Source organism: Mobula hypostoma, chromosome 8 (genome assembly GCF_963921235.1).
Source record: "Mobula hypostoma chromosome 8, sMobHyp1.1, whole genome shotgun sequence".
In the NCBI taxonomy this organism is placed as follows: Eukaryota; Metazoa; Chordata; class Chondrichthyes; order Myliobatiformes; family Myliobatidae; genus Mobula; species Mobula hypostoma.
The window spans coordinates 61963839-61987507 of NC_086104.1; the positions used below are offsets into that span (position 1 = coordinate 61963839).

The window sequence follows — 23669 nt, forward strand, 5'->3', positions numbered from 1 at the left end:
CTGTACCTGCATGCACACTTTCAATGACTGGTGTATAATGACACCCAGGTCTCGTTGCACCTCCCCTTTTCCTAATCGGCCACCATTCAGATAATAATCTGTTTTCCTATTTTTGCCACCAAAGTGGATAACTTCACATTTATCCACATTAAATTGCATCTGCCATGAGTTTGCCCACTCACCCAACCTATCCAAGTCACCCTGCATCCTCTTAGCATCCTCCTCACTGCTAACACTGCCACCCAGCTTTGTGTCATCCGCAAACTTGGAGATGCTGCATTTAATTCCCTCATCCAAGTCATTAATATATATTGTAAACAACTGGGGTCCCAGCACTGAGCCTTGCGGTACCCCACTAGTCACCGCCTGCCATTCTGAAAAGGTCCCATTTATTCCCACTCTTTGCTTCCTGTCTGCTAACCAATTCTCCACCCACACCAATACCTTACCCCCAATACCGTGTGCTTTAAGTTTGCACACTAATCTCCTGTGTGGGACCTTGTCAAAAGCCTTTTGAAAATCCAAATATACCACATCCACTGGTTCTCCCCTATCCACTCTACTAGTTACATCCTCAAAAAATTCTATGAGATTCGTCAGACATGATTTTCCTTTCACAAATCCATGCTGACTTTGTCCGATCATTTCACCGCTTTCCAAATGTGCTGTTATCACATCCTTGATAACTGACTCCAGCAGTTTCCCCACCACTGACGTTAGGCTAACCGGCGTATAATTCCCCGGTTTCTCTCTCCCTCCTTTTTTAAAAAGTGGGGTTACATTAGCCACCCTCCAATCCTCAGGAACTAGTCCAGAATCTAACGAGTTTTGAAAAATTATCACTAATGCATCCACTATTTCTTGGGCCTGATTGTTGCAATTGTACCTGGCTTTACCATTTTCTCTGATACCTTGTTCTATGTACCCTCTGTATAGAAAAAGCTGGCCCTCAGATCCCTATTAAGTCCTTCTCCTCTCATTGTAAATCTATATCCTCTAGTTTTCGACTCATTACCTGGAAAAATAGCTGAATATCTAATATATCTATGCCTCTTATATTTTATTTCACTATTCCACCACTTCATCTGATTTCATGTAATTTTACGAAAAGTTGAATCAAGTGCTGACAAATTATTTAAATTTGGAGACCATCAAAGCAGAACTTAATTCCTCACCATTAAGCATATCTACAGGGAGTGCTGTCGCAGGAAAGCAGCATCCATCTTCAAGGACCCCCACCATCCACCCAGGCTATGCTCTCTTCTTGCTGCTGCCATCAGGAAGGAGGTACAGGGTCCTCAGGACCCACACCTCCAGGTTCAGGAACAGTTATTACCCCTCAACCATCAGGCAGGAGGTACAGGGGCCTCGGGACCCACACCTCCAGATTCAGGAACAGTTATTACCCCACAACCATCAGGAAGGAGGTACAGGGGCCTCGGGACCCACACCACCAGGTTCAGGAACAGTTATTACCCCTCAACCATCAAGAAGGTGGTACAGGGGCCTCGGGACCCACACCACCAGGTTCAGGAACAGTTATTAACCCTCAACCATCAGGCTTTTGAACCAGAGGGGTAACTTCACTCACTGAACTGTTCCCACATCCTATGGACTCTGTGTCAAGGACTCTTCATCCCATGATCTTGATACTTATTATTATTATTTTGCTTGCTTTTTTTGTATTTGCACAGTTTATCTTCTTTTGCACATTGGTTGTTTGTCCATCTTCTTGTGTGTGGTTCCATTATGGTTGTTTGTACTTACTGCGAATACCCGCAGGAAAATGAATCTCAGGGTAGTATATGGTGACATATATGTACTTTGATGATAAATTTATTTTGAACTTTGAGAATTCTGATGACAGATAAATACCTCCCACTTTCCTCACAGCTAATTTAACTAGGATGTCTCTTGAGTTAGGAACTAGGCTCATTGACGTACAAAGTCTGGGCTGACAATCAAACCCCTTTGTTAATCCCCACATATCCATCAACTCCATCCAGATTTAACCATTCATCGACACACCAGGGCCATCTTGCAATGAGCAGTTTTGGAATTAATGATTCTATAGAGAGTGTAGTGTACTAACCACTCACTAACACCCTCACTCCTCAACTATAATTGATGTTGAGCAGCATTCAAGTGACAACTTGGTGGCATGCAAGTATTTGATCATCTTTTTTCCTTTGAGTGTAAAGTGTTCATTTCCCCTTCATATTCAGTGGCTGAATCCACAATATTAACACCTTCGGGACAGCTTTCTCCATCAGGCCATCAGACTGATTAATTCATGCTGATGCTATTGTATTTCTAAGCTATATTGACTGTTCTGTTGTCTATCTTACTGTGCATACTATTTATTACAAATTACTATAATTTGCACATTGCACATTAAGAGATGTAATGTAAAGAATTTTACTCCTCATGTATGTGAAGGATGTAAGAAATACAGTCAATCCAATTCAATTTGAGATACAATTGATAAGAAACATAACTGAGTAAGCCACTGAGATACTGTAGTAAAACTGGAGCATATGGAACTTGCTTTCTGACTCTTTAAGGACTTTCTATGAACTATAAAGCAGAAGTGACAGGAAATCATGAACTTGCCTCATGATTACATCACATGAATTGCATTCTGCAGGATGTTAAGCCTCCATTCATTCCACCACTAGCATATTTTGGTCACAATGTATACCATATATGATATGCACTACTGTAACTTGGCAAGGCTGCTTTTGATAACATCCCAAAATCTGTGACCCTTCCACATAGAAGGACAAGGTATTAATGATGTAATCAACCAAGCAACTGGATGATTTTCCCTCCTAGAGGTGTGGAAATATTTTCACTACAAGAAACCTTTAAAGAGAGCCGCTCATTCAACAGTAATTAGCACCAGTAAAGATGGCTTTACCACAAATGCTCCAGATTTTTGATTAAAAGAAATACAGTTTGGTGCCAAATTTTGTTTGATAATATTCCTGTGAAGACAGTTTCTATGTCAAATGTGCTTTATAAAGGCACATTGTTCAAGCCCACAAAATGTTTGGGATTTTAATGATGCTTTTATCTTGAGGACTATGTTCCATTCTTACAATTCCATTGCACTTATTTTATAGATAACCATTTTTATGAAAAAAGAAAGAGGACAGCTGATGTTTTCCATAAAATGATGCAGGATTGGGTACCAGGTAAGGAATACATTAAATAGCACGTGCAAAGAGTCTTCATTTTTAGTTGGGGATGATGTTTAGCTGTCTTCTGTGAGCTGTAAATATCACATCCCAGAAGAATCTTGTATTGTATTACAACCCTTTCTCATCCTGGCATTTAATGTTCCACATTTCTGAGAGGAGTTTACGTAAATTAGATTATAATTACATTCTGATACTGAAACAAAACAACTTTTAGTTCTGTTGTGTACTTTCTGGCTTTTTGCCTAATGAAACTGGCTGCATTATTATGAAGTAAAGGAGGATTAAGGAGATACCTGTTCATTGTATATTTATCAATGGAAGTGCAAACAAAATGAAGTTGTCTTCCTAAGCTGGGTATCTGACTTGCCTTTATTCTGGTTTGGTACTGTAAGTGCAGATCAGTTGCTTAAGTCTGGAGCCGAAAAGGAACTTGGTGGGCTCCAACATTGGTGGAGACTCTTTGACTTCACAGATTCTGCTTGATTACTGAGTTCTTCTGGCAGTTTTTTTTTGGTAAATGCAGATACCTGAGTTAGCCAGCTGCAACACAATCCCACCACCAGCCCTTAACACTTGCCCTTGCATCTCCTCCCTCACCACTATCCAAGGACCTAAACGGTTCTTCCAGCTGAAGCAAAGGTTCACCTGCATCTCTGCCAAACTTGCCTACTGCATTGAGTGCTCCTGATGTTGCCTCCTCTACATCATCAAGACCAAGAACACACTCGGCAATGGTTTCACAGAGCACCTCCACTCAGTCCACAATGTCCACTCTGAGCTCCCAATTGCAGCCCATTTCAACATCTGTCCCCTTCCCATCTTTGGCCTTCTCTACTACCAGTGTGAAGCCCAATCTAAACTGGATTGTATTCTGCCTGGGTAGTCTACAGTCTGTAACCCAATGGCATGAATATTGAGTTTTCCAGCCTTGGGTAAATTCCCTCTTTTATTTCCTTCTTGCCCCACCCAACTCTTCTCCCTCTCCTCATCTGGTCCTCCCATTTTTGTCTCCCTTCCCACTCTGACCTCGCTACTCCAGTTCACCCACACTTGCCTTCATCTTCTTTCACTTCCTGGCTCTATCAACCCACTTCACACACAAGTTCTCCCCCACCACCGCCTCCCCCGTCCTGTCTCCCACCTGATCCCAACAGTCATTCACTTCTCCAATGTTTTATTCTCACCTCCTTTACTTATCTAAATCCAGATATTATATTTCTTTCCCTCTTATTCTCTGCCTCCAACTATCTGCTTACAGACTTCCAGCTCCAGCCCTGCTCACCTCTCCTACCTGGCATTACCTGCCTGTCACTTTAAACCCCTCCTCTGGTCACCAATTGCTTCTGGATGTGTTCTCGTCACTCTCCTACTCCTCTATACTGGCCATCTCGCCTCTCTGGTCTCAGTCCTGATGTTTCAACTGAAACATCAACGATTTATTTCCTCCCACAGACACTGCTGGACCTATCAAGTTCCTCCAACACATTATGCTTGCAGTGTCAGTGACTACTGCTGCCATATACTGCTGCCATAAAGAGCCCAAACACAGACAAGTTCATATCACATTGACATCTTGGCCTCATAAGTGGGACACTGGCTATACAAGCTTTAGTTTCTCATTCTTTAACCCCATCAATACAGTTTGAGTTTTGTAAGAAGCAAATGGCTGGGCATTATAGACGCTGCTTGGGATGTGCTTTGCCAGCCTTTCTTGCAAAAGTAAAACATAAAAGAAAAGCACCCGACTTTGAGGCACATCCAGTTTCTTAGCTAAAAGAGCTGGGCTGTTCATTTGTTGGTTTCTGCCCATTTGCCTTTGGAGACCCACACTTACCTTGTGTTTAAACCTGGAAGATGCCTAACCTTGGTATCCTGTTTCCCAGTAGAATAACTTGCATCAGAAATGCATCATGACCTGTTTCAAAAAGGGAACCTACTGAGCATTACAGCACAGAAGCAGGCCGATCAGCCCTAAAGTCCGTGCTGACCATGGTGCCCACTCCTCTAGTCCCAATTTCCTGCATTTGGTCCGTATAAGCCCCGCCCCTCCACATATTTATCCAAATGCTTCTTAAATGATACAGTACCTCAATCACTTCCTCTGGCAACTCTTTCCATATACTCACCGCTCTCTTTGTGCGGAAGAAGTTGCCCCTCATATGTAAATCTATGCCCCTTAGTTTTGGACTCTCCATCCTGGAGAAAAGACTGTTGTCATCCATCTTATTTCTGCCTCTTATGACCTTAAGCATTTCTATATGGTCACCCCTCATTACACTTTGTTCCAAGCACTACTTTTATATGCTTTTGTAATTAACAGCATTGTCAAACAATGTGCTGTGTTATGCTAACAAAGGATACTTTTGAAAGAAGTTAAGTCCAGTCAATGGTATTTTTATTTAAAGATACAGTGCAGAACGGGCCCTTTCAGCCCAGCGAGCCGTGTTGCCCAGCAACCCACCTATCTGACTCTGGCCTAATCACAGAACAATTTACAATGACCAGTCAAGCTAATAACTGATATGGCTTTGGACTGTGGGAGGAAACTAGAGCACCCAGAGGAAATCCATGTGGTCACAGGGAGAATGTAGAAACTCCTTGCAGACAGCGCTGGAATTGAACACCAAACCCCAAAGCCGTGAGCTGTAATAGCATCATGCTAACCACGATATTTCTGCTATCGGTGGAAAGTAATAATAGGTGTGGCATAATTTAGACAATATTTTGACTTGTTTGATACACAAGTTGAATGCAATGTCATATCCACGAACTGTGAAAATATTTTATCATAATGGATGATGAAATATTGGGTCTACTCATATGAATAGACAGCTATGTTAATGTTCAATTGTGTTGGCACATTAGATAAAACTTAAGAACCTAACTGCATTCTAATGTTTATTAGCAAATGCCATAGATGACCAATCTAGTCGAAACAGATCAAGTAAAATCTCAGCTGGTGTGCCTTCTGGAAGACTGTATGCACCCTCAAAGACAATTAAACAAGGTAGGAGTTGCATCAATAAATGCAAATTGCTTTTTGAGTGTGTGCTACTAGTTTGCATCAAAAATTAAATTCAGAACTTTTCCATTCTAACCGATGTACTAACATTGTAAATGTTTTTTTCTTCTTTTCTAGAATTAGTAATAAAATCTAATCTATCTCACCTGATAACAGCAACACATGCAAAACGCTGAAGGAACTTCTTTCCCTCACACCACTTTATTATCCTGGCTTCTCTTCTCTCCCCCATCGCCCCAACTGTCCCACTGAAGGCTCTCTGTCTGAAGTGTTAACTGCTTATTCCCCTCCATAGATATAGATGCTGCCTGACCTGAGCCCCTCCAGCAATTTTTGTGTGTTGCCCTGGATTTCCAGCTTCTGCAGAATCTTTGTGTTCACTTCATAAGTCTATCAGTAAAAAGTTGATTATTTTCCATTGAAAAGAACTTGAAAAATATTTTGCAATTAGTCATTAGAACAGGAAATGAGTAGTGCCAAAGCAAATGAATTTTTGAAATGAGGTTTTTAACCTAAGTAACTTACCTGCAACATAGTAAATGTAACTTTGAGATACTACAGTAATAGTTCTTTACACCTGTACATTCAATTTGGAAGGTATCCATTTTATTTTAAACTGTGCTTACTTCCTTGTTATTAAAGCAAGAAAACCAGACTGATGCTGCACATTTCAAGTGAAATGTGACCTTCTGCTTATTTTTTTAGTCAATAAATGATGGGTACTTGAGCAGTTTCAACATTGTTGCTGGGATTCCAAAAAGCTTGTTAAAAGGTTTCATCATTTCCATGTCATATGACAACACATTAATAATTTTTGTTCCTTGTTTCATAGAGCCTCATCCATTTACTGGACTACAACAGGTGCATGCAATACCAACACAGCAGCAGCATTCCAAGAGCCATAATCATAATATTTTTCACTGTACAGTTCCCACAAATTCAAACCAGATCTTCCCTTCTGGCCAGCCAACAATGGTACCGACAACCATAGCAAGAGCTGGTGGTCAAAGTTGGCCTCAAATACCTTCAGATTGCAAAATGGATTTGCAAGTTCACCCTCCTGAAAATGGTAATTCATTGCCAGTTCTCGATGAAGATGTGCTGAAATGTTTAGACCCTCCCTCCCAAAATTGTCTGTTACATTCAATGGGGTTCAGACAGGATACCACCAGCAATGGCATTGCAACTCAGCAGATTCAACAGCCTGTTGCTTTCAGCACCGCAGAAACGATTGCCAATCAAACCCCTCATATTAGTATGCAAATGCTTTCCAATAACAACATTGACGATAATGACATGCATTTGATTAGTACAAACTGTGATGGAGCAGTATCCATGCCAGTTCTATGGAAACCATCAAATCAACAACCATCTTCATCCATTCAGAGTGTGCATTTATCAAAAAATACCATGGGAAACAATGCTGCTATCAAGACTACTCAACCAAATTCGCAAATGCCTATTGGCATGCATATTGATAGTGTCCTTAGAGACTTCAACAAGGACCTAGCTTTTAATGGAAGCCTACCGATAAGTGATATGTTTAGTTCTGGTGGAGCTGAAGGTACTGATTGTTTAAATTCAATAACCTCAGACCATGCAGATCTGAATTTCATGGTGGAAGAAAACTTCTGGAGAATGAATTTGCCCTAAGTAAAACAAAAAGAACACCTTGGAAAAATCATTTGCTGTCAATGGTTGAGCTTGATTATAGAAACATCACTCAAATTCATTTCTTTAATGCACGGAGATGTATAAAACACCCGATTAATGTTATATTTCAATTTTTAAATATCTGCATTGTTTCTTATTTTCCTATCAAAGAATAATTGTTAACTGTATGATTAATGCAATGCATGTTAACTTTTGTGCATTAGTCACACATAATATTTTTTCTAAATACACAATATATCAACATGAATCCTATCTACCCTACTGCAGTACCCCCACCTGGTCACCAAGTGCAATTTGATGAAAGAATTGTCATACAAGTGAATTAATAAGCTTGTTTCAAAGCAAATGTTTTGATGCAGCCTGTCAGGATATACCAGCAGAGCTCTGAAAAGTTTTGCACATCAATTATGGATGGTACTGGACATTTTGTGCTCTCAGATTATTTTTGAATCATCCTCTCAACTGCTCCCTAGTTACCAAGGAATGTATATTTGACCTCTTTTTTTAACATTCATTTGTATAGTCTTAAGTGAAATAATTAAGCTTCTATTGTGGTCATAGCAATTTGGTGGCCAGCTGAACATGATCTAAGTATACTGGAGCTTTGTATGAAGTAGGTTTTGATATTCAGTAATAATAATTAGAAAACAAATTCACTGAAACCTTTCAGAATTTAAACATTTAAAATTTCACCTCAGTTCTCAATTTGTCCATTGTGTCAATCAATAGCAGCCCGAATGATCAAATATTTATTATGAGAGAAAATTTCTCTCAGAAAGGCAAGAGTCAAGAAAAGTTGAATTTGATTGGTGTATACAAAGTATCTATGTGATCTCAGGAACAAAAACATCAGATTGTTTAAGATTTTGCTAGTTGCACATGTTGAGTAAGAAATGCAGGTTTACTGTTCAAATAGAAATAGCAAGAACTAAACAGATGGAAGAGGGTGAGAATAGAAAAAATAAAACATTTTAAATGAAATGTCGTCTCAAAATTGTGTAAATTTCAAGTTGAAGATGAAAAATGCTGGCATAGAGAAAACACCCATGGGTATGATATAGCAAAAATATGTTTTGCAACCAAAATTCAATGAAGGAAGAGGACAACCGTGGAGGTATATTCCTCTCTTTAAGAAGTCTGGTGCATCCTTGAAAGCCAGGTTTAAGTGGATCCAATAGGATCAAAAAGAGACTTGTTGATGTGAACAAGTTAATGCTCCAAACAGGAAATGCAAGAAAGTATATCAAGGAAGCATAGATAGCAAGCAGGCATAGCATAAGTAGTGAAAAAATTAGTGGGTGCATGTAACCAAGTGACTTGATTTCTGCAACTCAGATAGCCGAGAAGTATTAGAAAATCTGGATGAAGTACTACACTATTTATTAGAGGAAACGTGTTACTAATCTGTTGGGAAACTACGCAAGAATCTGTAGATTAATAAGGATGTACAACTTTGGTCAGTAATGTTGTGTCAGCAGCCAAGCCAATTAAACCTACAGACTGGATCCATGCAAAATGTCAAAGATTAGAGAGAAATTTTCACTTTTTACATAATTGTAGTTATATAATTGAACCAAGTCAGCATTCAGAGTACCCTTCCTGTAAAGGTGTCAAAACCAAACGAGAATCTTATCCAGAACCAAAACTCAAGGATTATACTGATGGTGTGGGGAAAATGCGTCTTTGTTAATAAGGTCAATTTGCTTAATTTTATATTAGCAAACACCATAATTGATAACAAAAACAGTTTCTGTTGTTTCATCAGATATCTTGTTTAGAGTAAAGCCATGCCATTTGGTGTGGAAGATGCACAGTCAACCTTTTCGAGATTGACTTGTAAAATGATGACTATCTGAGCATCAGTAACCTTTATTTGATTGTCCAAGTTGAAAAGGGATTTGGTAAGGTCACTGTCATTAGTCTTGCATGCTTAGCTGGTAGAGGTCAAGAACTACGATAACCAAGTGCAAGGATTAATTAATACGAGTGGATTCAGCTGGAAATTTGTTTTAAACTTACGGATTATAGTCCCTCAGTTATAATTGGGAAAATAAAACAAGGGAATACTGTACTTAGAATCATGCCAAAAGGCTTTTGAAATGAGGCATTGCTTGCAGTTCCAGACTTCAAGCTCTATCTGGTGGCTCAAACCTCAAACCTCCGCTGCCTTGCGACTATACCCACTCATGGGGCAGGCTTCGCGAGTAAATCCTGAGGGGAAAAATCTGGAGGTGGAGTCCTTAAGGCAGTCCTACATTGAGTTCAATGTTGGCTGGTAACTCCTGCGATGCTGCTGGTACCAAACTGTATCGCTCTCTGCCATTCCTTTGGGTTCATCAGCTGCATGGAGAAGGGGAAATTTGCTACATGGGCAACAGCTTGCTCTCCGTATCGTACTGGCCAAGCTTGCCCCTCTAGACAGCTAGGACACGATATCCATGGTTGACTTTGACTGACTAAGGTCAGACAGAGGGCTAAAATGGAGTAGTGGTAGTACTGAGGCTTAAGCATCAAAGAAAGCCCCTTGACTACTGAAAAGAGACCTTAAGTTTTGTAATGTCTCCAACAATTTCAAGTAAATAATAAGATGTGATAGTTTATACAATACATAATCTTCTTGCGCCTTATAAATCTTCAAGGCAAAGAAACAATGGCTGTTTCAGTAGAGTATTATGCTGCAATTCTTTGCACACAAATTTTGTATGTTTCAGGGGAGGATGTAATTGCTGACATGATAAAAACAGAATACTGGAATAACTTGGGTCAGGTGGAATTTGTGGAGGAAAAGCTTTCACGTTGATAACTTTTCAGCAGAAAATGATTTCTGAATCCTCTCATGAACTCGTTCCCAGAATGTACAATAATCATTTTTATCTCTACAAAATGTAAACTAATTTTCTTTCTGAAATTGTTCCTAGACGTACTCCAGTGTTTTGTTTTAAATTCCAGATTCCAGGCATGTTTTTTTTTAATTTTGCTTTTGAATTACTGATATTCTGGCTGTAGTTTAATCATTGAAAGAAAAAAAAAGAGTGACAAATATATTGCCTTTATATTGTACAGCACGTAATGGTTAAAATGCTTTAAGAACTTGATGCATGTAAGTAAGTTTTCTTTGCTAGGGTGGCACAGGACAGAAGATGGTGGTGGTGCTGGGAGAACAGGAGACAATTTCTTAAGATGTAGTTCCCCATGCAACACTGAGGGAACTTAAAACTTTCCCACATGATTGTGGATGACACTAAATACCACACAGTCTGTTTATGGATGATGTTTGAATCATCTTATGAACAGCTCCCCATCTACCAAGGAATGCGTGTTGAAAATTTGATGTAATCTTTGGTAAGGTGTTTGCTTAATTGTCAAGTAAAATGTTTTCTGGTGATTGTGAACTTCACATAGTGATTTTTTAAAAAATGGCCCCAAGTTATCCACCCTGATATCTCCTGTTCCCCCAGACTACTGTAAATTTTATGGATTCAGTGTTGTGTATATGGAATTGATATACAGTAAATTAGAGGGAAAATTGCAGTTTGTCACTCTTCATCTATATGGAGATATGTGCCAGAGAACAGTTCAAGTGCGAAAAGAGTAGCAGTATTATGGAGGTTATAAATTTAATTTTTTATTGTAATGGTGGTTAAGCTAACACCTAATCACACATGGATGTAATGCTGAGGTTTTATGAGGCACTGGTCAGACTGCACTTGATAAATTGTGAGCAGTTTTGGGCCTCTTGTCTATAAAAGGATGAGCTGGCGTTGGAGAGTCTAGAGGCAGTTTATGAGAATGATTCCAGGATTGAAAGGGTTAACATATGAGGAACGTTTGGCTGTGGGTCTGTACTCACTGGAGTTCAGAAGAATTTGGGGGGGGGCGGGGGGAGAGGCTGGAATCCACTGAAACTTATTGAATATTGAAAGGCCTAGGTGGATTTGGATGTGGGAAGGATTTTTCCTCCAGTGGGAAGTCTAGGATTGGCACAGCCTCTGTGATAGGAGGATGTACCTTTAGAACAGAGATGAAGAGGAATTTCTTTCATCAGATGGTGGTGAATCTGTGGAATTCTTTGCCACAGATGGCTGTGGAGGCCAAATTATTGGATATATTTAAAGTGGAGGTTAATAGGATCTTGATTAGCAAGGGTGTCAAAGGTTACAGGGAGAAAGCAGGCAAATGGGGTTGAGAGGGATAATAAGGTAGCCATGGTTGAATTGGTGGGCAGACTTGATAGGCTGAATGGCCCAATACTGCTCCTAAGTCTTACGATCTTACGGTTGTACTCTGATTTCAATTACTGCCTTAATCACAGGAGATTGGGGCAGTAGGTGAGGTGATCTTTACTGAGGAAGGAGCTGTCTGCCGAAGTGCTATGAATAACGTTTTTCCAACTTCCTAGAAATTTGTGAACAATTCTAGTTAACTCCCACTCCCTAGAAAGTCCTACAAAACACTGATACGCGGTTAGGGGCCCCACAATAAGTGTTTATATTCTCTAGTGGGTAACAATTGACAGATTACAGGCATCTGTTGACATCATTTGCAGCACAGGATTTTCTTTACACTAGTATGCACTAACAGAAGCATACATTTGTAAATTAGCAAACCTAAGTCTTGATATCTTGAACTTCTTGCTGATCCTGCCTAGTTCCTCCAACCAATTGCTTGATTATATAAGGCTTCAAACAAAAATACTATATAATCATCTTTTTAATAGTGTGGTCAAAACTGATTAATTGTGATCAGAGTTAAAGGTTCTCAAATCAAGCAGTAAAATAGCCCATCAGAAATTTTATATTTACTTTATGATTTTGCATTGTAAAGCTGTAAATACACTTTTATATAAGGGACTTCCCTTAATGTTTGTAATGACTGTGTCAGCCTAACTACTTGCAAGGAAAGTTCTCAGTTTATAACCCTTGGTAATTTGAATGTAAAATTGCTTACTGTAATTAGTCTTTATAGTAGCAGTATGGATTTATAAAAAATATCATACTTAATGTTCTTCCCCACTATCAATGTGTTTCACTGTTCAAAATGCTTTAACATATAAAATAAAGTTAATGTAACAGTTACCACATGTTTTAAATAAAATTTGTTTGATTCTGTCTGATTGCAATCATTACTTTCTGCTGGACGATTCCAGTTAATGTAACATTACCACAGATAGGATTGATAAAATTTAAAATTGAGTAAAAACTAGTGCCAATAGGTAGGGAAAGCAAGACCTTGTTTGTTTGAATGCAATACAAGTTCTCTTTCAAATTCTGCTACCTCTTCATGGTTCCCACAGTACTGTGTGTGTGGAAATACATTGGACAGCTGTACATACTGAAGTAGATTTGTTTCAATCCCCTAAAGTTACTAACTTTAGAAAATATATTACATCACACACAAATCTATATAAATGAAATACAATTAAAGGCAGTGGAGGTCAGTTCACAACTCTAACATTCAAGTGACAAAAATGGCAATAAAATGGAAGTTATAAATTTAATGTGTTACTGTAACAGTGGCTGAGATAATACCTGATCACTTTTTGTGCTACTACTTGAAATTGAGCCATTCAGTGGATAATGCACAATGATCTCTGGCACCTATAATTCAAGGAGGAAACAACCTCTATGATCATTTTCACCCAGTGCATACATTTTATGTTGCAATCAGCTGAACCAAATCACTTTTTGGTGCAGAACCACGTGGGAGAATGGCAAAGGTTAGCCCCCATTACCAGAGAAGTCAGCAAGAAAGGGTGGTGCACACAAGACAATTATGGGTATGTTAATAAGTCCTTTGGTAGGTGAAAGGGAAAACAGGATAATACTTGCATCAGGTCATACTCTATATGACATGATAATGCAGCTTTATATCACAACCATTCTTGGAGATAGGGTATAACATCATTAAATCAGAAAATAAGCCCTGCAGAGGGATTATCAAAACTGTTTAATTTACTAACAAGACACGGTCAAGTTAAAAATCCAGTAAATTTAGCTTACTTTCTGCTGCTTAAAATTGAATTTTTGCACCAAATTGCTACAGAGCAAGTCAATGAAAACAAGCCAACAAAATATTCATCCCCGAAATATTAATTCTAAAATTTATACATGGTAGACCCAAACAAAATCTGAGATTGTGGCATGACAGTACGAAGTAAAATGGCACGTCTTTATAGCAGTGCTAACTAAATGAGACATGACTGAAAATATTTAAACAATGCCATAATTCACTTACATCTTTTCCCATGCCATAAATAACAGATGGTGTTTGTTCTTATTACTCTCTGTGCAAAGTTGCTATTGCAAAACAATTTGTTACATTTTCCCTCAGGTAATATTTGCTACTTCAGCCTTTAAATGCTGGTGAAGCAGTTGGTTTGACAAGATTGGAAGATGCTTTTTACATACCCATCATTGTGTCATTTAAGTAACAACCTACACCCATAGATATTACAAATATTATACAGATTGCTTTATGGTTCTACATTTGATTGCAACAAATAATATTTTCACAAGTCCAAGAAGTGCTGTTATTTTGAATCAGGAAGCCAAATTACCAGCTATTATGCAAGGAATGCACAAGACCACTTCACCTAAAATGAATGTATTAAAAAAAAAATGGGCTAATTTATTTCAAATAAAACCGGAAATGCTTTGCTTGGACACCATGCATGGTAAGACTACCATCATCTTTCAAATTAGTTCTTTATTTGATCCAAAAGCCATTGTGAATTTATTTTGCAACCAAATCATCAGGTAATATTAAGTTAACTTATTTTTAAATTTTTCTTCAAAGCAAACCAGTTCCAACAATATATTTGAATTTTTTTTTGGTTGTAGCTATAATTGGGCACGATTATCCAGCAATTGAATAGACTCGATGACTCATTCATCCAATTTTGGAGGCCAGTCAACATCTACAGACTAAAGAAACGAAAGGTTATTGTGTTTTACCACAAACATAACAGTAATTGCACAATATGGTGACTACTACTAAAAGATTGGCAGACTTTACTAATGATGCCAGAAATAAATTCATGAAGTAATTTTTTAAAAATGGAATGCTGCAACATCATTAGGCATTCAAATCTTGCACTCAAATTTCCGAAAGAGATTTCGATCTGTCATCAGAGAAGTTGCTGAGTAGAAAGCAGATTCTATCTTTTAAAGAAAAAAAAGCAAAAACCTCTCAAGAAACAGATATAAACAGGTTTCCTCCCATGCTCACATTAGAAAAAAGACGGATTCCTTCTTAGCAACATGATATGAGGGTTTGAAGCAAGATTACCTTAAATGTGCATGTAGTATGAACAAAATAATGTGCTCGACATCAAGAGAATGCGTTAAGTATAACAACTGCAGGAAGTGCAGTAATAAGCATAAAGATGTGCTCCCAGTAAGTTCAACATAAAGACACAAAGTTGTGAATGTGGAAAGGCAGAATGTTGCAATGGAGAGACAGTGGCTTACAAGGATAAATAAAACAAAAACAATAGAGCTCTCTTCAAAGATGATGAAAATAGTCAGGCCTATTGATAAATAATAATTCATTCATGTAGAAGGATCCTCCAGTCTCCATCCCCACCCCATAATAAATCCAGACAAATCTTAGATGAGCCATGGCTTTGGATTCCACACACACATGAAGAGGCAAAACTTTTCCAGTATTTACATTTTACCAGCTTGATTGTGTGTGATCTTGACTTTTCATATTTCAGAGTTAGTTTCATTTAATTCCCTTTCTAACAAACCTCACTACCTTCAAAAATTTCTCTGATATTTCTTTCCGACGTTTCTTAAAAAGCCAACATTTTGTTAGGATTTTGTCTTGCCTGGTGGTTTTTCACCACTGCACAGTCTTTACAGAATGAATATCTCCTTGTTCAATCACTAGATGTAGACACAGTACATGTGGTTTGACTAGTGCACTACTTCACTTGACCATAACTTCCTCACATACTTATTATTGTTTTATTTCTGCAGTTGGTTGTTTTGCTTGCTGTCCTTCACTGCCTGAACACACATTGACTCTGGGATCGCTTTCGGCTGGTTCACATCAACAGAATATTACATTTTCCTGCCTTAGTTCAACGTCTTTTTCATTGTTTGAATACCCCATGCTGCAGGTACAATCACTGTGCACTTGGGCTGTGACCCACAAATTCAATAAATTACTATTTATTACTGTACAAATAATCAAGGTAATCTTTCAGCAAAATGGAAACTAGACTGAAGGATATGTAAACATGGGCACATTCAGCTCACACATCAGCAAGAGATAGAGAGCAAGAGGAGATAAGAGACAGAAAAGTTACTGAAAGTGTGTGCAATGGACAAGACATGAAAATCACAAAATCTAAACTGACATTTGAAACCGTCCATACAACACATCAGTTCAATTTCCCTCATCTGACTGCTGACGATTCCCAGCATATTGTATTTTTGCAAAATGTTTCCAATTTATCTGACTGTAAACTAAGTCTCGACTGAAAGAAGTTGCAAACCTATTCTCTGATAGATAGAAGTATGGCCAAAGTGACCCTGAGGCGCATGTTTGTTACAAAACAGAATTCTGGCAAACAATCTAGCGCACTACTGAAAGTGTGCTGTCTACTATGAGGAGCTGCAGAAGGATCTCCTGCAGTTTTGGACAACGTTTCCATGTTTATCTCATTGAAACATTAGTTCCTGAGTGAACCCAAGAGGGTAGATGCTGTGAAGATGATTCCTTTGGTGAGGAAACCTAGAACTAGGGTGTAGTCTTAAGATAATGGACCAGCCATTTTATTCTGAGATGAGAAATGGCTTTTCTCAATAGGATGCACGGTTAGCTTTTCTAGTAAGTCAAAAATATCAAGGTCAACAGAAAAACACTCTTGGACTAAAGAAAAAATGCAGGCTTGCAGGGTTATGGGGATAATGTATGATAGTTGAGTTGATCAGATTAGCCATAACACTCAATAGCAGGTAGAGGGGCCCTGGGGTCCACTCCTGCTGTTATGTAACAATAACAGATTAACTAGTTGTTTGTTTCACTTACTGTCCACACATTATCTACCATGTTTCCAACATAGACACAGTTAAAAATTCCCCAAGATATTAGAGCTAGAATTCAAGATCTGCTTTGTAATGCTCAGCATCAGCAAGTTGTAGCCAGGTGATCTGCATTTTGAAACATTAACCAATATCCAGACTTAAGAACAGTTCAAATTGCAAGCTGCCCCTTTTGTGACAAAGTATTAAAAAAAGAGCCCAACTCACAGAGCACACAAATTCTTAATATTAACATACAATATACCTCCACATCAAGTTCAAGAATGTCTGTCGTTGTGTTCATTAGCGTGCCTAGATTTGGCTTTGTACGTCCAAAATCTCCATGTACAAACTCTTTAACGTAGCTATCAAATAGTTAAGAAAAATGTTTTGCTGTTCAGCAGAATATAGTTAATAAATACTTAATGTAATCAGCATGAAGCTTACTTCAATGAAGTTTCAGGAGTAGCCATTTAAGTCTTAAAAATACAAAACAATTTGCAGAATGTGAATGTAATTTTTAAGTAGGTCAGGTTATTTAAAGCTGGGTTTCTGTTTAATCTAGAATATAAAATAGACTATTTTCAAAGTAATCGGCTTTTCCAATCTAGAAATCAGATAATGTATAACATTGAGCCAAATAGGACAATTGAACCAAAAATACAACAGAGGATTCGATCAGTTGTGCTCCCCACCTGGCACCAGAAAACCTTTGCCACTGCACACTCCTGTTAAATATAGTTGGAATGCTTCAGCATTCATTCATCTTCACCAATAACATGGGAATGCTCTTGGAGCATCGTTCTTGTTTTAGCCGTTTAAATTGTCCACTAGCACTCACAGGTTGATGCAGCAGCACTGGATAAGTTGGGTCTGATCACTTTGCACTGTCTATTGCAAGGAGTTTTGTTGTTTAGCTTCTACTGCAGGGTCACCAGCGTGGCACCTCTATTTTACGTGCACACTTTCCTACACTCTTCATTGAACTAAGGCAACTCTTCCACTGTAATCAAACCACTGGATTATTGACCATAGTCGTGTACATTTCTGCTGTTGCTGATGGCCCACAGTACCTCATATTACCCACTGCCAACATGTCTGATCACTCAGACTAATACGTATGCGCTGACAGGTTTAAAAAAAGTTCTGCAAGTGTTATTTTATATTATTATCATGCAAAAAAAAGATACGATCCAGCTTGAGTCTTCAAATAAAGACGAAAATGATGTTGATCTACGTATTCTACTTCCATGTTGTGTATTACCCGTGTCCTTACGGCCAGGGGTCTTCGGTGAAGAACTCTCAACGGAGTCCTCTGGTCAATTTTTAGGTCCTGTAGATATATGTATTTTTGAAAGATAAATCTTTTAAAAATTACTACATTTCAGATCTTAGAAACTGTTTTAATGCAAAACCCGGACTCTCTAGTATAATTAACATTTTCAGGAAGTTGTCCTTCAGAAAAAGACTTGGCAAAGTTCATAAATACATTTTAAAAATCAAAAAGGTTAACAATTATTTGGTTTGATAGATCAGACTGATTTACCTTTACATCACCACACTGTTCAACCCATTTTGTATTCTGGGAAGAGTTTCAATCAAACCCATTTATACAGTCAAATTCATTGTTCTTTCCCAATATTTTGATGAATTAAAGTTTCAGTCTGACTTGCTTCCATTTAATAATAGTCTGAGTCCCTTGATACTTGATGGATTTATTTTGAAGTTTCCATGTTTGTGAAGAAACACAGCTTCATCTTTGAAAAAATATACTGTAAATACAGATCTCTTGCAAGGGAGTATAGATCAATGCAGCACTTGAACTCTTAAAAGAGATAACAAAATTCATAATTTTTAAAGTAAAATAAAAATATGCATCGCCTAGCAAATCCAGAGATTGATAAATGTCTATGATATAATATAATATACAATCTCCATTGTCCATTTGTGCATTCTGCAAATGTCACATTTCCTAAACTGTACAGAATATTAGACAATAAGATGCTATGGTTTTGAGACAGGATCCGACTAATTTAATTTTTACAGCAATTTGTCACACTCTTACTAATAGACAACAGTACTGCATCCTACAATATAGGGACAGATATCCTCTGAAATCACAAATTTTTGTTTAATATAACAGGGGAGGGGATGTCAACTCAGACCATGAGAGGCCTGTGTTGGGCATTTTCATGCCTTACGAGGCGCAAATTGGAAGTCTGTGTGGGGCGCCACTCCTCACACAGACACTAGAGCAATGTGTGGTTAAGTGCCTTGCTCAAGGACACAAACACGCTGCCACAGCTGAGGCTCGAACTAGCAACCTTCAGATCACTAGACGAACGCCTTAATCACTTGGCCACATGCCCAATATAACAAATAGATATCTGTTTTGGTTAACATTACACACAAAACTGTTCATTCTCTCAAATTGCTCATTCTGTTTTGTATGTTTCAATTTGAATATCACCTATCAGTTATCCTTCCAAATCTGATGATGTCATTTACTATTTACTGTAATACTTTGGAAATGTGCTCTTTAACAGCTACATTAAATTCCTCAGTCAATATAGAGCCTGCTTCCTTTCCTAAAATGTGATTCCCCTGGCTTTGTGTCAATTCAAAATCCCTCATGAGAATATACAAATAATGAGTTAACATCTTTTCAGCATTACACTAAAAGTCCAGTATTCTAGTAGTCCAGGAACACTACAATACCCAGCTTTTCAGTGCTGGTATCCGGGCAGCACGAAGAGGCTCAAATCAGGTCAACTGATATAACTGAACCTTTATTGCTTTCTTTTCATGTCCAGACTGTCAGTAGGCCAATCCCAGAGAAATATGACCCTCACTGGGTGATTTCTTGTATTTAAAAAAAAAACTTGCTATTAGTATCATTTCACACCAATATTAAGGCAAGCCTAATGCCATCAGAATTGATTGGCTATATATAACTCTAGATGCACTTAGAAGTTCCAAGGTCACTAGTTTTTAACTAAGCAGCAAGAAATGTTAACTCTCACTCTACTGATCACACCTTCAACACTGCTGCTCAAGTTATAACACCTGATACATAGATGTAAGTTATAAACCAAAATTGTAACATTGACCTTGAGAGCTGACATTCCCATGCACTATGTGATTCTGAAGTTAAGTGACAATTGTTTTTCTTTGTACCTTTATATCCTGGAGAAAATTTATATCGTTCCTTTCTATGGCTTTCTCTGTCCAAATTAGAGCACTATATGATTTTGTCTTCTCTTCTTCACCTTCCTTCATATGTCCTATCGCTTCCCTAAGCAAATAATCATGGGAACAAGTTACTTGTTGATATAATTAACAAAGGGAATTAAATGCAACAATATTGACCATGTGGAGAAATCACAGAATGGTGAAGTGTGCATTCATAAATCCTCACATGTAGCCAGATTGATCGATTGTGTGATTAAAAGAGTATGCAGCATAACTTTAGAATACAAGAGCAGGGAGTGGTACTGAAATTGTATATAACATCATTTAGACTACTGTTTGAGCAATGCACAATGTTCTGGTCAGCACCTTAGAGGAAAGATGCAATTTTACAGGACAGGGTAGAGAAGGGATTTATATGGAGGTTGGAAGCATTGGAAGTGTGGCCATGAGGTGAAATACTTTGGAGAAACCTGCTTCCCTTAGTAGAGAGGTGAGAAACTAAGGATATAGATTTAAAGTAATTAGTAGGATCAGAGGGGAGTGAATTAACAGTTTCTTTCAGCTATAGAATGTTACAGATCTAGAACTCACTACATAAAAGCAGAAATGCTCATCTCATTAACAAGTACTTTGATGTGTACTTGTAGAGCTGAGGCCTGTAGGACTGTGGACACAGTGTTGGAAGTTGGGATTAAGCCGGGTAGTTCTTTATCAGTTGGTACAGACATGATGAGCTGCAAAGACTCCTTCTGTGATTCTATTTCAGACTTCCATCTAGATCCTGGAAAAATGGATGTGCTTACCTGGTCACTATCTGTAAATCCCGAACTCGAATTTTATCAGTAGAGTTATTAATTTTCTGTAAAGTGCAGAGAAGGTACACAGATAAGCAAACCAACCATAGCTGCTGAGGAAAATAATTTTCTTCAGTTCAATTACCTGTTGAAGCTCTTTTATGTCTTGTTGTAGAAAAGATGTTTTACGTGGGTTAAGCAGTTCAATTGCAAAGGGTCTACCTACAAAAAAGACAAGTATGCAGTATTCTACCAGTTGTACTGGATGAAGTATTCAAGTTATAAATTATTACAAATAATCCCTAATGTCCAGTAACTCACTTAATCCAGGCTGGCACTCTAGCACTGCACTGCCAGAATTTGTCTTATTCAGATGACATGCGACATTGATGACAAAACCACATTGCAAAGGCCTGGTACACTGTTTGAGTAAGAACTGCAAAATGCTTCTGCTGTCCTGGCCAGTAATTAGATCTCACTAAAATTTATTATTATTTGTGGCTCTTTCTTTTGTCCAACTCAACTGCTTTATTTGTCTACAAAATGCCAGTGAATAAAACTTTATCAGTTTTATCAAAGGCTTATGAATTTCCAGATATCAAAAAGAGCATTACAGTACTCAAAACTGTGGAGTATTCTGCAGTAGGTCAGCCGTTTACAAATATACTCATTTCATAATACATGCTGCAAGAAACTCTTTAAAATAACTTTTAAAACATGGCATTCAGTTTCTTTCTGTCTTCATTTTATGAAGACATGCTGTATTTAATTACAGGAAAAGGGGAAGGGGGCTATCCCTCAACGACAAAATCTACCTCAGAATTGGCTAAAAATTAAGCTGTGTTTTTGCTTTCCATCTCAACTCCATTCTGATTTACTTTGTTCAGGGATTTCTCCTCCTCAAGCAATAAACCATGAACAATAAAATGTTTCAAATGTATCTTTGTGTTTTGCTAATTATCTAATCATGCTTTCTAAAATAGTATTAAAATTAGCATGTTGTACTATATAAAATATCACACAGGCAATAACCTACAAGGATATCAGCAAACCATTGGAATTAGGGAGTTCCTTTCCTCTGACTTGCTCGGATACAGAAGGGAAAATGATTCACTGTTCACTCTCCGGCAGCAAAATCTAGGCATGAAACAATTCGTCGTGGTGGTGCCCGGTTCCTAGTGTGAGGTTTGGACAATTTAAATGCCAGCCAAGATAGTCTGGAGGCTCCTCTCTTCATGGCGCCAAGGCTGTGTGAGACTGCCCCCAGCTCCTGTGCTTTGTGTCTGCAAACTTTGCAGTGACTTGCCCCTCTAATATAATGAACTGAATTACAAAGGCTTCGGGCCTACTCTGAGCTGCTCCGGTGATTTGGATTTAAGGAATCAATTTGGTTCAGAATGCTGCTGTTGTTGCTCGCTTCTATTGTTTGCATGATTTGCTTTCTGCTTTTTTCCTCTTTCTCTGGGGGTTTTATTAATTGGGTTCTTTCAGGTTACCTGCTTTGCCAATGCCTGTGAAGCAAACAAATCTCAAGGTTGTGTAATTTGTACATTCTTTGAAAGTAAATGCACTTTGAATCTTTGAGTTAGATAGTGCCTAATCTGTACTTCAACCCCATTTACCTGTCTTTGACCCAGACCCTGAAGACATTTATCAAATCTAAATCTATTTCAATCTAATCTAAAGCTCCCTTTCCACTTGCTTTTGAGTGAGTGAGTTCCAAATTTCCACCGGCCTGTGTGGAAAAAGATTTTCCCCAATTTCAGTCCTAAAAGGACCAACTCTTAATTTTAAGATAGCTTTTTCTTACTGATCTTAACTAGTGGACACATTTTCTGTACTTCTTCCCTATCAAAGTCATTTACCATTTCAAATAGCTCGATCAGATAAACCTTCCACCTTTTAAATCTTAAATGGTCACAAACCAAGCTAATACATCTGTCCTCAAACTCTGGCACTATTCAACACAAAATACTCTGCAGATGCTGGGGTCAAAGCAACACTCACAACACGCTGGAGGAACTCAGCAGGTCAGGCAGCCTCCGTGGAAACGATCAGTCAACGTTTCGGGTCGGAACCCTTCGTCAGAACACACCAGTCTTCGCCAGTCCTGATGAAGGGTTCTGGCCCGAAACGTTGACTGATCGTTTCTACGGATGCTGCCCGAGCTGCTGAGTTCCTCCAGCGTGTTGTGAGTGTTGCTGGTACTATTCAAATTAGCATCTCCTAGTTTACAGAGCTGAGGAGCCCAAACAGGAATGCCAGATTCCAAAACTGAACCATCACTTCATCCTCTTTTTAACTACAACCTCCTGATTAAAAAAAGGTCATCATTCCATCAGTAACTTAAATCACATTTTGTAATGTAGAAGGTGAACATCAACTGCTTTATTTCTAACTTTTCCTGACAGTTAGCACAGTCACAGTCACCTACCCACAGGAAAGTTGTAAATAAATTTGAAAGAATACAGAGAAAGTTTACAAGGATGCTGTTGGGTCAGGAGGACCTGAGTTATAGTGAAAGACTGAATAGGTTGGGACTTGGAATTTAGAAGATTTGAGAGGAGATTTGATAGAGGTATACAAAATTATGAAGGGTATAAATAGTGTAAATGCAAGCTGGCTTTTTCCATTGAGGTTGAGTGGTTTTACACCTAGAGGGCACGGGTTAAGGGTGAAATGTGAAAAGTTCAAGGGGAACTTGAGGGGAAACTTCTTCACTCAGAGGATCGTTAGTGTGTGGAATGAGCTG

At 38.3% G+C, this 23669-nt stretch overlaps 2 protein-coding genes across 3 annotated transcripts in view; one reads left to right on the top strand and one right to left on the bottom strand.

The window, feature by feature from the left end:
* The window catches only part of rel (v-rel avian reticuloendotheliosis viral oncogene homolog), a 59000-nt gene extending 44563 nt beyond the window's left edge, over positions 1-14437 (top strand). Inside the window, exons 9-11 of the mRNA XM_063055953.1 lie at positions 3126-3197; positions 6109-6210; positions 7058-14437. Of these exons, the coding sequence (XP_062912023.1) occupies positions 3126-3197; positions 6109-6210; positions 7058-7878 (995 nt within the window). The 3' untranslated portion in view covers positions 7879-14437. The remainder of the gene's footprint in view (positions 1-3125; positions 3198-6108; positions 6211-7057) is intronic.
* Positions 14438-14586: 149 nt separating this feature from the next.
* Positions 14587-23669, bottom strand: part of pus10 (pseudouridine synthase 10) — a 53634-nt gene continuing 44551 nt past the window's right edge. For both annotated transcript variants that reach the window (XM_063055955.1, XM_063055956.1), the window contains exons 13-18: positions 21063-21139; positions 20927-20982; positions 20109-20226; positions 18122-18264; positions 17197-17296; positions 14587-14822 (exon numbers count right to left, since the gene is read on the bottom strand). In XM_063055955.1, the coding sequence (XP_062912025.1) occupies positions 14784-14822; positions 17197-17296; positions 18122-18264; positions 20109-20226; positions 20927-20982; positions 21063-21139 (533 nt within the window). In that variant the 3' untranslated portion in view covers positions 14587-14783. The remainder of the gene's footprint in view (positions 14823-17196; positions 17297-18121; positions 18265-20108; positions 20227-20926; positions 20983-21062; positions 21140-23669) is intronic.